At 50.1% G+C, this 13,540-nt stretch overlaps 5 protein-coding genes across 5 annotated transcripts; all 5 read right to left on the bottom strand.

The window, feature by feature from the left end:
- Window positions 1-628: 628 nt before the first annotated feature.
- Window positions 629-1,570, bottom strand: AO090023000021 (class I SAM-dependent methyltransferase; the record flags this gene model as incomplete). The annotated part of the gene is made up of 2 exons (XM_001820560.3): window positions 629-937; window positions 998-1,570. 2 exons carry the CDS (start codon window positions 1,568-1,570, stop codon window positions 629-631), a joined length of 882 nt encoding a protein of 293 aa, XP_001820612.3.
- A 2,557-nt stretch (window positions 1,571-4,127) lies between these two features.
- On the bottom strand, window positions 4,128-5,910 carry AO090023000019 (T6SS phospholipase effector Tle1-like catalytic domain-containing protein; the record flags this gene model as incomplete). Its single annotated transcript, XM_001820559.1, has 2 exons — window positions 4,128-5,759; window positions 5,806-5,910. The coding sequence occupies 2 exons, from the start codon at window positions 5,908-5,910 to the stop codon at window positions 4,128-4,130; spliced, it is 1,737 nt and encodes a 578-aa protein (XP_001820611.1).
- A 950-nt stretch (window positions 5,911-6,860) lies between these two features.
- AO090023000018 (uncharacterized protein) lies at window positions 6,861-8,248 on the bottom strand (the record flags this gene model as incomplete). The annotated part of the gene is made up of 6 exons (XM_023235382.1): window positions 6,861-6,984; window positions 7,098-7,246; window positions 7,489-7,606; window positions 7,844-8,058; window positions 8,082-8,116; window positions 8,218-8,248. 6 exons carry the CDS (start codon window positions 8,246-8,248, stop codon window positions 6,861-6,863), a joined length of 672 nt encoding a protein of 223 aa, XP_023090408.1.
- Window positions 8,249-8,722: 474 nt separating this feature from the next.
- Window positions 8,723-9,193, bottom strand: AO090023000017 (uncharacterized protein; the record flags this gene model as incomplete). The annotated part of the gene is made up of 2 exons (XM_023235381.1): window positions 8,723-8,999; window positions 9,054-9,193. 2 exons carry the CDS (start codon window positions 9,191-9,193, stop codon window positions 8,723-8,725), a joined length of 417 nt encoding a protein of 138 aa, XP_023090407.1.
- An 818-nt stretch (window positions 9,194-10,011) lies between these two features.
- On the bottom strand, window positions 10,012-12,866 carry AO090023000016 (uncharacterized protein; the record flags this gene model as incomplete). Its single annotated transcript, XM_023235380.1, has 3 exons — window positions 10,012-11,401; window positions 11,836-12,279; window positions 12,811-12,866. 3 exons carry the CDS (start codon window positions 12,864-12,866, stop codon window positions 10,012-10,014), a joined length of 1,890 nt encoding a protein of 629 aa, XP_023090406.1.
- Window positions 12,867-13,540: the final 674 nt, after the last annotated feature.

Here is a 13,540-nt window from a genome sequence, read left to right as displayed (position 1 = left end):
CAGAGCGCAAGTCCTTTCCACGTACCCAGAAGAGTACAGCTGAAACCAAAGATCGAGAGAATGTCGAAGGTTCGCTGATAAAGTGCGATATAAGTTCTCTGACGCTATTGTATTTGTGAGGTCAATGACTGTTGTTCTTACCTTGAGAGCTAGCTTCTGTCCCATTTGTCGAAGATGCAGGTTATCCTGCTTCCTGGGGGACGCACCGCCTTCTCTGGTGACAGAAGCATGACTCCTTGGTTCAGATGTCGCCAGGATGGAAAGGAATCATCGAGGAGATAGAACGAAGAAGTGACCTAGGCGATCTGGAAAGGACGAAGCGAATTAGAGAAGGGAAGGTAGGGATGCGGGAGGAGAGATTCCTTGCTGAGATCGACATTTACTTCCCCTTGCATGGTGAGCACCTCAAGAAACAGGGACTGGGAAAGGATTGGCATCGTATATCTTCTTCTACGAGGAGATTGCATCTGTCTAGTACATGTTTACACCTCGAATCTGCCTAATGGGATTGATGCATGCACGAAATGTAGGACCCTAACTCAGTAAAGAATATTGCATTTCTCAAAAAATGTTACTAAGAAGCAATTTGAAGCATCTAGGGGAGCTAGCGCAAGAAGGCGCCCCTCGACTATTTCCTGCCAACGCCCAGGACCGCGACACCTTTGCACACATTCCTATTCTCCTCCAGAATTTTCGCATACTCTTTACGAACATGATATTGCTCTTCAGCAATAAGATCACCCAAGACCATCTTGCTACCGGGGTTGGAACTTGTGCACATCATCTCGGCAAATCTGCTATTGTCTTCAACAGCCCAGTTGAACTCGACGTATTCGGTGTGCACGTCGCGGAAACCAGCAGCTTCTAGCTCTTCCCTCACTCCAGCAGCATCTTTCCAATGCGTGGGGATCAAACTAGTCTCTCTTGGCTGGGTTGACTTCGAACAGAATGTTAGATAGTTGGTGCAACAAGAACAGAAGAATTTGAAAAGTCTTACATTATTATCCTTCACGACAGGTCGCACCTTTTGCGCCGCTTGAACCAGGAGTTCCATCCACTCGACCTTTGCCCAACTTGTACATGCAAAGACGCCACCGGCTTGTAGTACCCGATGAGCCTCTATCAGTCCCTTCATTGGGTCTGGGAGCATGAAGTATACAAGGCTCCCCATGATATGCGAGACGCTATTCGAGGGAAATGGAGACAGATCCTGTGCATCCACCACCAGCGTGTCGAGTCGATCCCAGCAATTTGCATTGTCGCCCCCAGCTCTTATCTTCGAGTCCCTCCTGGCTCTGGTCTCTGCCACCATGCCTGCAGAGTAGTCCGTCGCGACCAGTCGAGTTCCTGGTGGAATATGGTGGCCGTAGTCTTCGATCAGCAAACTGATGGCGGTGCCGGGGCCACATCCAATGTCTAAGATTGTTGTGGCCGATGAAAAGCTAAGGGCATTCTGCAAGGCGTCAATCATGCGCTTACAGGGAATCAACAGTGGCCCTTCGAGGGGGACTTTGGAATACTCGGACGCGGTGGTGTCCCAGTCCGACGACTTTATGTCACTAATCCGCATTGTGCAAAGATGATAGTGAAGTCAACAGCCAGTATAAGAAAAGGAAAGTGATAAGACGTAACTGTAAACTACCAATATAAAAGATGGTTAGGACAAAAGATAGTGACGGGGCTTTGTTGCTCGTATTTATGTCTATCAAGTGCCATGGCCACCAAGTTACCCGTTCGGAGCCTTTCGCGGAGACTTTTTACAATGGAACGTTTTCCCTGCCCACACGACACTATCGGCCGATATTTGGTTTCAGCTTAGGGTATTCGAGTATGGATAAGCTGATTGCACAGGGAGCTATGAAACATGGGTATAAATTGTGGTGCCAAGATAGGAAAGTGCGGTTACTGGATTGAATACGCCAGTGACTATACATCTGCTCTCGAAAATGACTGCTACCGAACCCTTGTTTCCTTGATCAACCAGTATCGCACGTCACACGATAGGATTCTCATCTCCCTTTCTCACTTCTCGACGAACAAGCATTCGTCCCCTGGCGACCTTATGGTAACCTTGACGGGAAAAGGTTCGCCTGAGCCAAAATGACCTAATTTCTCGTCGTCAATCGCACCAGCTAGGCAATAATCGAAGCAGTACAGCAAGCGCGACAAAGCCCCGAACAATTCCTTCTGGGCCAATTTGTAGCCGACGCAGGAACTTTTTTCTCCGCTTAAGGCAAGCTGCCAGAGACCCTGTTCAATACCACCTCCACTCACGTCGTTTTCCAACCAGCGCTCCGGCCAGAACTCGGTCGGTCTCTCATAACAGTTGCTACAGACGGGTATTGAATTGATGAGAAACTCGGTACCTGCAGGGAATCTATATCCCTCAAACTCTAGGTCGTCAACGAGGACACGCTGCCGGGCAAGAGACACAATAGGTCTCCATCTCAAACCTCCTTAACCACAGCGCACATGTAAGGCAGCCTAGGCAGATCGTCTAGATTTGGCAGGCGACGGGCGTCAGATCCGCTCACACGGTCAAGCTCCTCACGAGCCTGCTGCATAACCGCGGGATATGCAAGGCAGGCCATGGTCTATGTATTCATTGCCATGCGCGGATTGTCTGCTCCGGCAATGATAGCCAACAATGTAAGATACATTGCTTGTTCTTCCGTACCGGAGTAAGTTTTAAGAACGGCGTCGCGGACAAATGATGGCTCGGCGCTGGGATCTGCTAACGGTTTCATACCGGCCCACCAGTGCTTGAAGACATTGTAATGGAATGTACCCATTTCTTCCCAATGCGAGCGCCAGAATTGGGGCTTTTTGGGAAGGCGGCTTAGCTAAGGGATAAACTCAACGAAGCTGCTATTGAATGAAGTTAGAAAGGTGGAAGTAACTTGTCGCAAATCCTCAAGCTCGGCGGTCGTCCGTTGTACGGGCGTGTTGGTAACAATATTGTACTTGATGGCTACCGCATAGCGATAGTGGTGTGTATGCCATGCCTTGAGCTCATCCATGTAGGCGTGAAGCAACCTCAGACTCGCAGCCTCAGCCAGATGTCCGTGGTTCCTCGAATCTGAACCCATAATTAACTTGTGGAGCAGGCGATGACCCTCCCTCCAGTCATCCGTCTTTTGAAAGAACAGTCTCTTATTACGACTGACAAGCCCTCCCGCGATTGGGAAGTAGGGTCTTTCATGCGTGGTACCAGCTCGTTTAGAAATGATCTTATGGACCACCCGGCTGTTATTGATAATGGAAATAATAACGATAGTCCAGCCGATTCTTCAAGACTGCGCCATTTTGGCTTCCTGGCACAGCCAAGACATTTCAAGGCATCATTTCGAGTTCGCGGACCAGAAAGGCATTCCGCAATCCAGCGTAAATAGAAAGACTCAGTCAAGGACACAGATGAGATTTTAGATAGCATCACAGCAAAGCTAGCTTCGCAGTCCTACTAACCGGTTATATTAGACGAATAGAGGTGGAAATGACAGATGGACTCTAACTCTATAGGATCCAGTAATGTGTAACGGCCGCCTGTGGTGTACTGAGCTTTTGGTCAATATTATGAGATGACAGTTTGCCTGGTGTATGTTTAATTGATCGATTGAACTATACACGGATCTTTCAGCTTAAGGCCAAAAGCCAATGAGGCTCCCTGCTTAGTGGGACTATCCATGAGAGGGGTTCTGGTCGATATGAGCTTTATATATCTCGGGGATATGCAGTTTCTTTGTAAAACTGCGTTTGGATTGTTGGATATCTGACTATGGGATACATTTGGTTAATAAGCTTTCCTGCGCAAGATCTTTCAAATAGCGGAGCCTGTGAAGAAGAATCCGCTTTGCAAGTCGGCATTGATATGAGGGAGTGGCTTGTTATCTTTATACCTCGCCATTGTTCAAAAAGTGGTATAGTTCAGGAGTGACCGAGAGACTAACTCCTATGACACCATGCACAATATATGGAATTTTGCATCATTGAAGCGTGAAGTCTCGAAGATTTTGAATAATATCCATCCCAGTAAGCATAAAGGTACCTGTTCAATGCGTTCAATGCGCAAACTGTGGCCCGTCCTTTTGACCATCCTGCTCGACATTACGCACTTCATCATACACTGATCAAGCAGCAGCAATGTGGGATATTTGCTTGCGAAGATATGTCTCCTGTATAGGACAGCCGTGGTGTGCGGCCACCTCCCAATCCTCAATCCCACACTCCTTGGGCGCGATCTTCACACCTCTGCCGCCGCCACCAATAATTAAATTCCCTGGTCGATATTCTGGGTTGAACTTTAGACGATTGATTGCTGACACGTGGATCTTTGCATCATTAGGGATGTCACGCACTTCACCGCGAGGAAGGGGCCAGCGAATGGGCTTCCAGGAACCATCGTCTTGTAAGTCCATGCGACGGAAAGGCATATACTCCATCACTTTCCAGGATAGGACCGAGGTCCATGGGAGCCCTTTACGAAATTGAAGGCAATCATGAAGCTTTCCGTCCGTACTTGATCTGCGCAGAACATGTTCGAAGTGAGAAAGATCCGGCTTTTCATCTGTGTCGTCCGGTGCAATCACAATCGGGGCTGGGTTGCTCATGTGATTCTCTGGGGAAACCCTGTCCTGCTCTCGGCCCTGGGCCTTACACCCTGGATCATGCCAGCAGTTAAAGTCCTTCCTCTTCTTGACGCTAAACTTCACACCCGCCTCGTGGGCCTTTTCTACCATCCAAACGAGTGGGGCGTGACTTAAAGCATACGTCTCGCCATCCTCCAATTTCCACCCTCCTCCGATGTCCGCGTGGCATCCGGGGAACCACACCTCTTCAATATCCTGCTCTTCATCCTCTTCGGCTTCAAGCGACAGTGACGAACAGCTAGCTGCAGCGCTCGCTACAGACTGCGCTGAGTGATCATCTCGAAGACGACGTGCCGGCGGCCGATACACTGTATGTTTCCTTCCACCATTTGCAGCCTTTTCGGCATTCTGAGCACCATGAGCCCCCATGGTTCCCTTTTGCTGCCCTTTATCATGGTGACGGTGGTGGTGGACTGGGCCGTGTGGGAGATATAAGTGATGGCGTGCAAGGTGATCTCGCACCTGTTGTCGTCGAGAGGTCGGGCCCGTCGGACAGGGCGGTCTTACTTCTCCGATCAGGTCCTGCCGGAACTTCGCCCGGCGCTCGTCAATACTGACAGCATGTCGAATCACCTTGGCTTTGGTGCGAGCAGTATAGGGGAACTTGCTGCGCTGCATCCATGCATTCTCAAAGCGGGGCACGCTGTTGACCGTATCAAAAAGTCCCAAGAAGCGAATCTGGGACACAGGCTGGCTAAAGGTTTCTCGAAACGCCTCCATGTATCTGGATAAATTGTCCTTTTCTTCTGCGTTGTGTCGGCGTTGTTGCCATTTGGCAAATGTCTTCCAAGCGAACCGGAGGAGTTCTTCGTTACCTGGCTCGAGAAGGCCGATCTCATCCAACATTTCCGCTAGAAAGCGTGCGACATATGCCCCACGACTAAACCCGAAAAAATAGATATCGTCGCCCGGCCTGTAGTATCTCATGAGGAACTTGTAGCCTCCCATGACATGTTCCGCCAAGGTGGAGCCTATGGCGGCGTCTTTGGCTTTGAGATAGGCAGACCGGATTTTGTGGATACGACCGGTATTTGACAGCGAGGTCGAAGTCACATATGTCCCAATTCCGGGCTGATAATAGTGGAACTGATCCCCGCCACTGCGATCAAGCATCTACCCCAGGTCAATATAATCCTAGCCTCCGTCGCACGAAACTTACTCTGAAGATCTTGAGCACATTGCTGTCAGATTCATTGCCGGAGAATTTGTTTCCCGTGCCGTCAAAGCACAGAACGAACTGCCTTGGCGCTCTATTAGCCTGCATGATCCTGCTATTATATGGTGAACTACAAGGTTACGATGCACAGTGAAGAATATACCTTTCGGCCTATGACTGAATCGACAACTGCAGGGTATACAATGGACTTTTTAGCTTCCTCAGCACCCTCATGCAAATCGATGCTTTCGGTAAGTATGGCACTGAGGATTGCTTGATGCGGTCAACAATCCATGCTTAGTTTGGTCCACGAAACAGTTGCGGACAATGGCCATATAAGCTCTGAATCGTGATGCACAATAGTGGTGTTCAATTGGAGGCCCAGAGAAGTCTAATGTCATACTTCCGCACATTTCCCATGTCGTGATGTCATTGGCATTGGAGCTGAACTGTGTCTCGTGGCATCGAACCCGGCATAGGATATCGCTCGACACCAGTTGCAGCTATGCTCCCCAGTCTGTGGGCATATATGGAATACTCTGGCATATACTGTGGCATAGCCTATTATCCCTAGACCTTGTTCATTGGTGATCATAGCGTTGGGGATCGGAGCATGAACCGTACCAGCTTTGGGCTTCCAGCATTTCGGGCTCGGATGATGTCATTGACTATCGAAGGTTAGTAATATCATGGAGGCATCTAGATATCTTAATCCATCTTTTCAAGCCTTGACCGAGGCGGTCTTACCGGACAGGCTGCTTACTATAGTATACTCTGGGTAGCAGGTGCATCCCCCATCGGCGAGGGTATTGACATACCGCGCAACGATCAGGTTTTACGTGAATTCGTACCTGGATGACATTAGCTAGAAACAACCTTAGTCTTCAAAGGGAAATCTACGGAGAATTCGAGGATGTTTAGCCCACACTAACGTTGATACGGTGTCTCCCCAACCGGTTGACATATCCTCGTATAAATCAGAAATGGTCACTCTTCTGCTTTGCCTTGATATGGATGCATGGATTAATCGGCATTAGATTATTCCATCCTCTCCCCGTTCAATGCTGGTCATCTGTTCCACCGGCTTCGTCGCGATCTTCCTCGTCTGTCGATCCAACGCCGTCACGGTGGAGATCCATTCGAACCGCTCCTTCCAGAATGCCCATGGCTCCTTTGACCAGCCTGCAGGTCCAGTCCATTTATCCCAGGCAGGAATCTCCTGATCAATGTAACCCCCTTTGTCATGTATTTCCTTGCCACAGTACTCGATCCACACCGCCGCAGCAGGCACAAACCCATTCAGCGTCCTGATATCCATCACCTCCAGCTCCTCATCGCACAGCTTATTGTACCACCAGTCTTCTTCCGCCTCTTCGATATAGCCTTCAATGCGCGGGTGATGGAATTTCTCGCATGGAGCCGAATCTTGCGTCTTCCTCAGCACCTGTGACCCAAAGCCAATGAAATATCCGAATTTATTTGGCCGAGGAATCCTCAGGTAGAGCTTAGTTGTGAAGGTGCTCGCGTTGGAGAAGCCGCGCCGCTCTTGGTCGCGCGTCGTGGCATTGAAGGAGTGATCAGCGTCTGTTGCGGTTTAGAGACTGTTTAGCCATCTAGCATTGAATGAATAACCCACGGTTGAAAGTAAACTCAGTCAAATGCGTCGCGATCCCGCGAAGTTCCTACATCTCCCCACCGTAATTGGGAAGTTGCTATAGTGCCACGGTGAAATCCACGAGTCGATCGCTTCGTTCTAGGAATCGCTCGACTGTGGTCATGAGGACTCGCCAGAGGTTGCCGTATTCTGGGATGGGATTCGCTTTCGTTGTCGCGCAGGAAAGTGCTATTCTGGCGACTTCCGAGAGTGGGATGGAGGAGTGGTCAAGAGCAATCGGAAGGCAATGAGTGTCCTCGCGATGAGGCTATTTATCCGCTGCCTGCTCGGCCAAAAACCTTCATATTGGGTGTTGACCAGCATGGTGGTTACACTCGAGTGTCTATAGAACACTAATTGCGGATAGACTTGGTATATATGGCTCACTGTTGAGGCGAGATTCCAGGGCACGTTGGTGTATGACTCTGGCGGCTGACTGAGTGAAGTCGTTGCGTAACTATCTTGCCTGGATTTCGCTTATCAATGAGGTCTGTGTTGGCTTTTGCACCCAGGCCCTTTCCTGTGCCGTAAGCACCATGTTTTGAAGCTACTGGCTGCGTCACAACATGTCCCTGGTTGTTTCCAACGCAGCCATGGACGACCTAGATGGTCATTAAGGGCTTACCGGAGTGAACATGGACATCCGCAAACAAGGACCAGCTTTTGTGCTAGAAGTACTCCTAGTATAACTCCTCTATTTGAATTAGAATATTCAGCTTTGTAGCCAGATATTATGGTGAATCATGGCCCTCAATACCAACCTTCACCATGTATTGTTCCTAATCCGTACATGCAGTTATGTGAAACATGAAATACTATTCTATGCAATAAGACAACCCCTTCTGACAATCTCAGTGCAGCCTAATCATCGATCTCCTGTCAAAGTCGCATCTCGCGAGGTACCCACGCTGAGTTGATCAAGCTTGACGCTTCTGCTTACCACACTTTTTCAAACACTCTTCCACCTTGATGGCCATCGTCGTTGGAATAGCGTTTCTAACAGTCTCGATATCCTCACCGGCAATGCTCTGCCCAAAGGTGGCAGCAATCACGTCGTCGCTGAGGGAAAATGTCTCTGCAGCGACCAGACCCACAGCAAACTCATCTAAGTTGAAGGCTACCGCGAAATTGGCAGGTTCACAGTCCGGGTTCACCTGCGTGTGAAACGAACCGGCCGGATAGATGGTCACCATGCCAGGGCCAAGCTCCACGCGGATGACTCGCTGCTTGCCTTCAGAGTCCAGGACGCCCGCCTCAGGCACCATTTCAGACAGTACACGCCCTGATGTAAGGGCAAAGAGCTCCGTGGCACGAGGGTGAAGATGGAGGAAGCTCATGCTGCATGCTATGGTCATGGATTAGTGCAACTTCAGAACCAGGGCAGTGCTCGCTGAAAATACCTGGCAATTCCCCGATACTGAAGGAAGCCCCAGTGCCAACAAGGGCAGGAAAAATCTGGCTAGTGGCAACCGGAACCTCGCTTGCCGTGAAATTGAAGACAAAGTCTTCATCTTTCGGGAGGAGTTGGTAACGTTCAATGGCACTAGACAATTAGGTCATTTGTTTTGCGTCACTGGGTTCATGCTTTGAAACTTACGTATCTGCAAGTCGCAATTGAGCTGTCAAGCTGAGTTCAGACGTTGAGCGCTTGCTGACCGGCTGGGGTGCTGCGCTTGCTGGAATGGCAAGGGCGATCATCACCGCGGCAACAGAGCGCAGGGCAGACGTAGAAACCATGATGGATGTTAGAGTTGGATAGAACAAGTCGGTATGATGTGTAAATAGCAGGGTATACAGAAGGTATTGCTTAACCAGTGTATACTAAATCATCAAGAGCGGAGGGCAGCTAGGGCCTTATATATATATAGATATCTGGATCTTTTTGTGTTGGTACATCATCACCAAGCTCAACAGCCGGCATGTATTCCAAATAGCACTCTACGGCCCGACTCGTCCCCTACGCGTAAGCGTGCCAAGTGGGAGGTTCTATACATGGGAATTCCATATACGCACAGCACAGCCATCGTCTTGAGCCTTACTCAGGCCCCCGGCGTATATGACGTTCTCCTATTGGTTGTTATTGTCTTGGGCACCGCAGCTGGAGCGTATTAGTAATACGACCCGACTCTTAGCCCAGAAATTGCATCGTCCCAGACTGGAGATATGATTTTGAGTTATTTATGGTTTTATCATGAAATTTCTGCCCGATGAGAATACTTCAACACATTTTTCATACCATCTCATCTTCGCAGGGGGGATAATCTCAACTTTCAACAGCCATTTCCAATTGAGTTAGGAGGGCCCGGCTGAGTAAGGGCTCAGGTGGTCTAGCTATCAGATAGTGGAAATGCTGAGATGAATAGGAGATTCTGAAGAGTGGATGGAACTTGAGCACTCTGACGATGCATAGTAGAAGTAGGATTAATAGGACATCACAACCGTGCAACTTGGAAGTTATTCAGTCAAGCATGAACGATGATCTTCTAATATACATATTTTCCGGTGCTCTCTTTCTACACTCACTCTATTGAAATTGATATCCAAGAATGTTACACCTAGTACGATGAATAGTAGCCATGGCAAGCATCATCGATGGCTCTATCAGCCATTACAGTAGAGACAGTGTGACTATCACTGTCCGCCAATATCATAACTTTCCCATCCGTACTCGCCGCCTTTGGCCACCCTTGATGTACAAGTCCATCCTCGGGGTCCTTGGCAAACGCGACCCACAAATCCTGCATTTTAACACTGACAGCCTTCTCAAAGTGGCTGTCAGGACCGTATATACCAGACGTACCAAAAATAAGAGGGAGTTCGGAGGTATGATAGGCACCTAGCCCCACCTCGGGCGAGATGTTGGTGAAATTGCCCCGATACTGGTACCGGTACGTCGTTAGGCCGAGCGATTGTCGATGAGCGACAGAATAGGGGACAGGGCATTGGAAATAGGACAGCGTCATGTCCTGGGCTGCGGCAGTGTTAGAAGCATTATACCAGAGCGTACCCTCGTCCAGATTTGAGCCGAAGAGAACAGGCTTATTCGAGAGGCGGTTCTGCAGGTAGCGCTCGGTATAGTTGCCGAAGACGACTTCGTTATCGATAAACGGGGCGAATGTCAAACTGGAGCCGTTCGAAGTGGCCAGATAAGCCGTGATCTCCGATGCTGGGACTTGGCGCAAGCAATCTAGCTCGTGCTGAGCGGACCCTGAGCAGTCGAAGTACGAAGCCACCGTCGAGAAGTTCGTGCCCGCGGCGTCTGTCGAGCGAGTGTTGAGCGTGAGAAAAACCGAGCCGGAGTCGGCTGCAAAGCCCTGCACGATCGGTTCGTCGGGATAAGCGAAGTTCAGGATATCGGCACTGCCTGCGCCTGCACTTTCACCCCAAAGAATCATTCGCTCGGGGTTTCCTCCGAATTGAGCGATGTTCTTTTGGACCCACTCGACCCCTGCGCGCTGATCGAGTATCCCCAAGTTTTGATCCTGGAGCGCTCTGGAAGCAGGGAATCCGAACACATTCACGCGATACTGCACGGCAACCACGATATGTTCCTGAGAGCGCTCTACCCAGGACGATGGATTCCACGCAGGTACATCGGTTCCACCAATCCTCCACTCACCACCAAACAGCCAAATAATGACCGGCAAGTCCGACAGGTCCTTGCCGTTGTTCGGAGCCCAGATACTCAGAGTCAAGCAGTCTTCACTGGTGCCTCCTACGATCATGATTTCGGGTTCATATTTAGCGAATACATTCGAGGCACTAGTGCTTTGTGGACAAGCAGGAGGCGGCGCGGTTGCGTTGATATAATTTAATGTAGCATTATCGGGGAGAGAGTGAGGAGGAAGCCAGCGAAGATTCCCAACCGGAGATTGCGCAAAGGGAATCCCCCAGAATTGACGAACGTGAGGGTATGTACTGTTGACCGTGCCCTGAACTGTACCGCTAGTGGTTTTGATCCGGAGGCTGGCGGATGAAGCCACTGCGGCGATCGTCAACAGATGCAACAAAGCAATTCTCATGATGTGAGATTGAATGATCAGTCAAGGGAGGCCGATGAGAGTGAGGGGGGAACGTTGCCTGGGAAGTCGGCAGTTAAGAAGTAATCCACCGTGTGGGTCGACGGATATTCCGAGTTCTTGACTCCAGGCCTGGAAATATCATTATAGTTCCTCAGACGTGGGTCCGGCACTAGAATTGATATCCGGAACTTCCGAGCATGTATTGCCGTGTAAACTGAGGGTTTCACCATCACAAGAAAAACAACCCTTTCAAGGCATAAACCAAGTCAGGTTAATATCCTAGATGGAGGGGGGATATAAAACCAATACAGGCTAGAGCAAGTACCCTCACACAGGGTGTGATCGATGATCTCTCACTGCAGGACATTGGAGTTGAGCTCCCGCTTAACCAAGTACATGCTCTCGGGCCACCACGTTTCGCGAGTATCTACTGACCAGCCAAGCACATTCTGGGTCTTCGTCAAGGACAGAACCTGACTTAGTTCCCACTGTCCAATATCACCAATCCACCACACACCATCCAATAACATGACAAGGACCAGCCAATGAGCAAAGATATCCATGGCTAGTAGATGCGCCGCGTTGAGTGACGGTGCCTCAGCTCCGGGTGAATCCTGTATCAGCCCATTCTCGACTCCTGCCTCCACGTCGGGAGAGTCGAGCACTGACCGGACAAGGCTGAGATACTCCGCCGGTGCTTTGTTCAGGAATGACATAATGATCCGTCGTAGCACCCGTGGCGACTCCATGGATGTCACACTGATCATGTAACTTGCTACCCATGGTGAGACTCTGTGGGATCTATCAGAGGATAGAGCATGGTTTCTGGGGACCTGAACGCTTTCGTTGCCTTCTCTCGTCGACAGAGCCAGGGATGCACAGTTTTCTAGCACGGACAAAGTTTCCAAGGATGCGTCGAGCTGTAGGGTGTTGCAAGGAGAAAGCTCCGACCTCTTTAAACGGGCCGCCGTAAATTCAGCTCTCCGGCGCAGGCTCTCGAAGGCTCGAGTATATGTAGATGCGACTAGAGGGAGAAATAGACGCTTCGTATTCTCAGATGGTCCGTCCTGCGGTGACAAGACACCCGTACCACAGAGGACCGGAATCGGTGAATTCGATCCTGTATCTATAGCCGGGCTAGGAATGGCACTTTGGACTTTATCTGCAGCATCGACGATGTCGTTAAGAACTGCAGTGGACGCTATATGGGCTGCGCGTGTAAAGGAGATCCACTGGGAATGTTGCGGCAGTAGCTCATCGGGCAACTGCTGCCCACACTGTTTTGCGCCGGCCGCAAGATGGACTCGGATGGAGTGGCTGGCAGAGGCGTACAATACCATGAGTGCCGCGTTTGCGAGAACAAAATCGTAGGAATCAGAGTTGTGCATTGTGGCTTGTATGTGTCGAAGGGAGGCCCTATGGTGGCGCTCCGCAAGCGTCAGTAGCTCTCGGATCTGCATGAGGCTCTGGTGGTCCAGAAGCGTCTGGCCTCGCTTAGCTATATCGTGTGACTTGCATGCGGCTGCCAAGGCTAGCAGGGATGACATGACAGCCCTAGAATTGAAAGCCATATTTGGCACTCCTACCGACAGAGCATAAAGATCGAGATCGTCGAAAGGTATAGTTTGGCTCGTGTGCGTGATATAGTGCGCCAAGAGACCGAGCTCTGTCGCGTCGAGGGTATCAGGGATGTTTGAATTCAGCCCTAGTCTTTCTCCATCTGCACTAAGTCCTGGAGAAGCAGCGGGTTGTCCACCAGACGGAGGACTAGAAACCAAATGGTGCTTACTCAAACGTGCGGATGGCGACCGAGACCCTGGGACTATAGTGCTAGGGCTTTGGGGTGGGACATGCGAATCAGGAACTGGCAAGTGGGTCGGTTCCTGCTCCGACAGGTTGTCATCACTCGGACGGCTCTGGTATCGGCATCTATACATGCGCTTGGTACATCTAGAACAACTTGGTCTCAACTCATCGCACTGGGCGATACAATCAGGACATTGTGTGCCGAGCCATTGTGGTAGAGACATGGCCTACCTTCTTCCGCTGTTGCTTACATCTC

The sequence above is a fragment of the Aspergillus oryzae genome, chromosome 3 (assembly GCF_000184455.2).
Source record: "Aspergillus oryzae RIB40 DNA, chromosome 3".
NCBI classification, from domain to species: Eukaryota; Fungi; Ascomycota; class Eurotiomycetes; order Eurotiales; family Aspergillaceae; genus Aspergillus; species Aspergillus oryzae.
The sequence above is the reverse complement of the archived record's forward strand: the minus strand, read 5'-3'. Positions and strand labels throughout refer to the sequence as shown.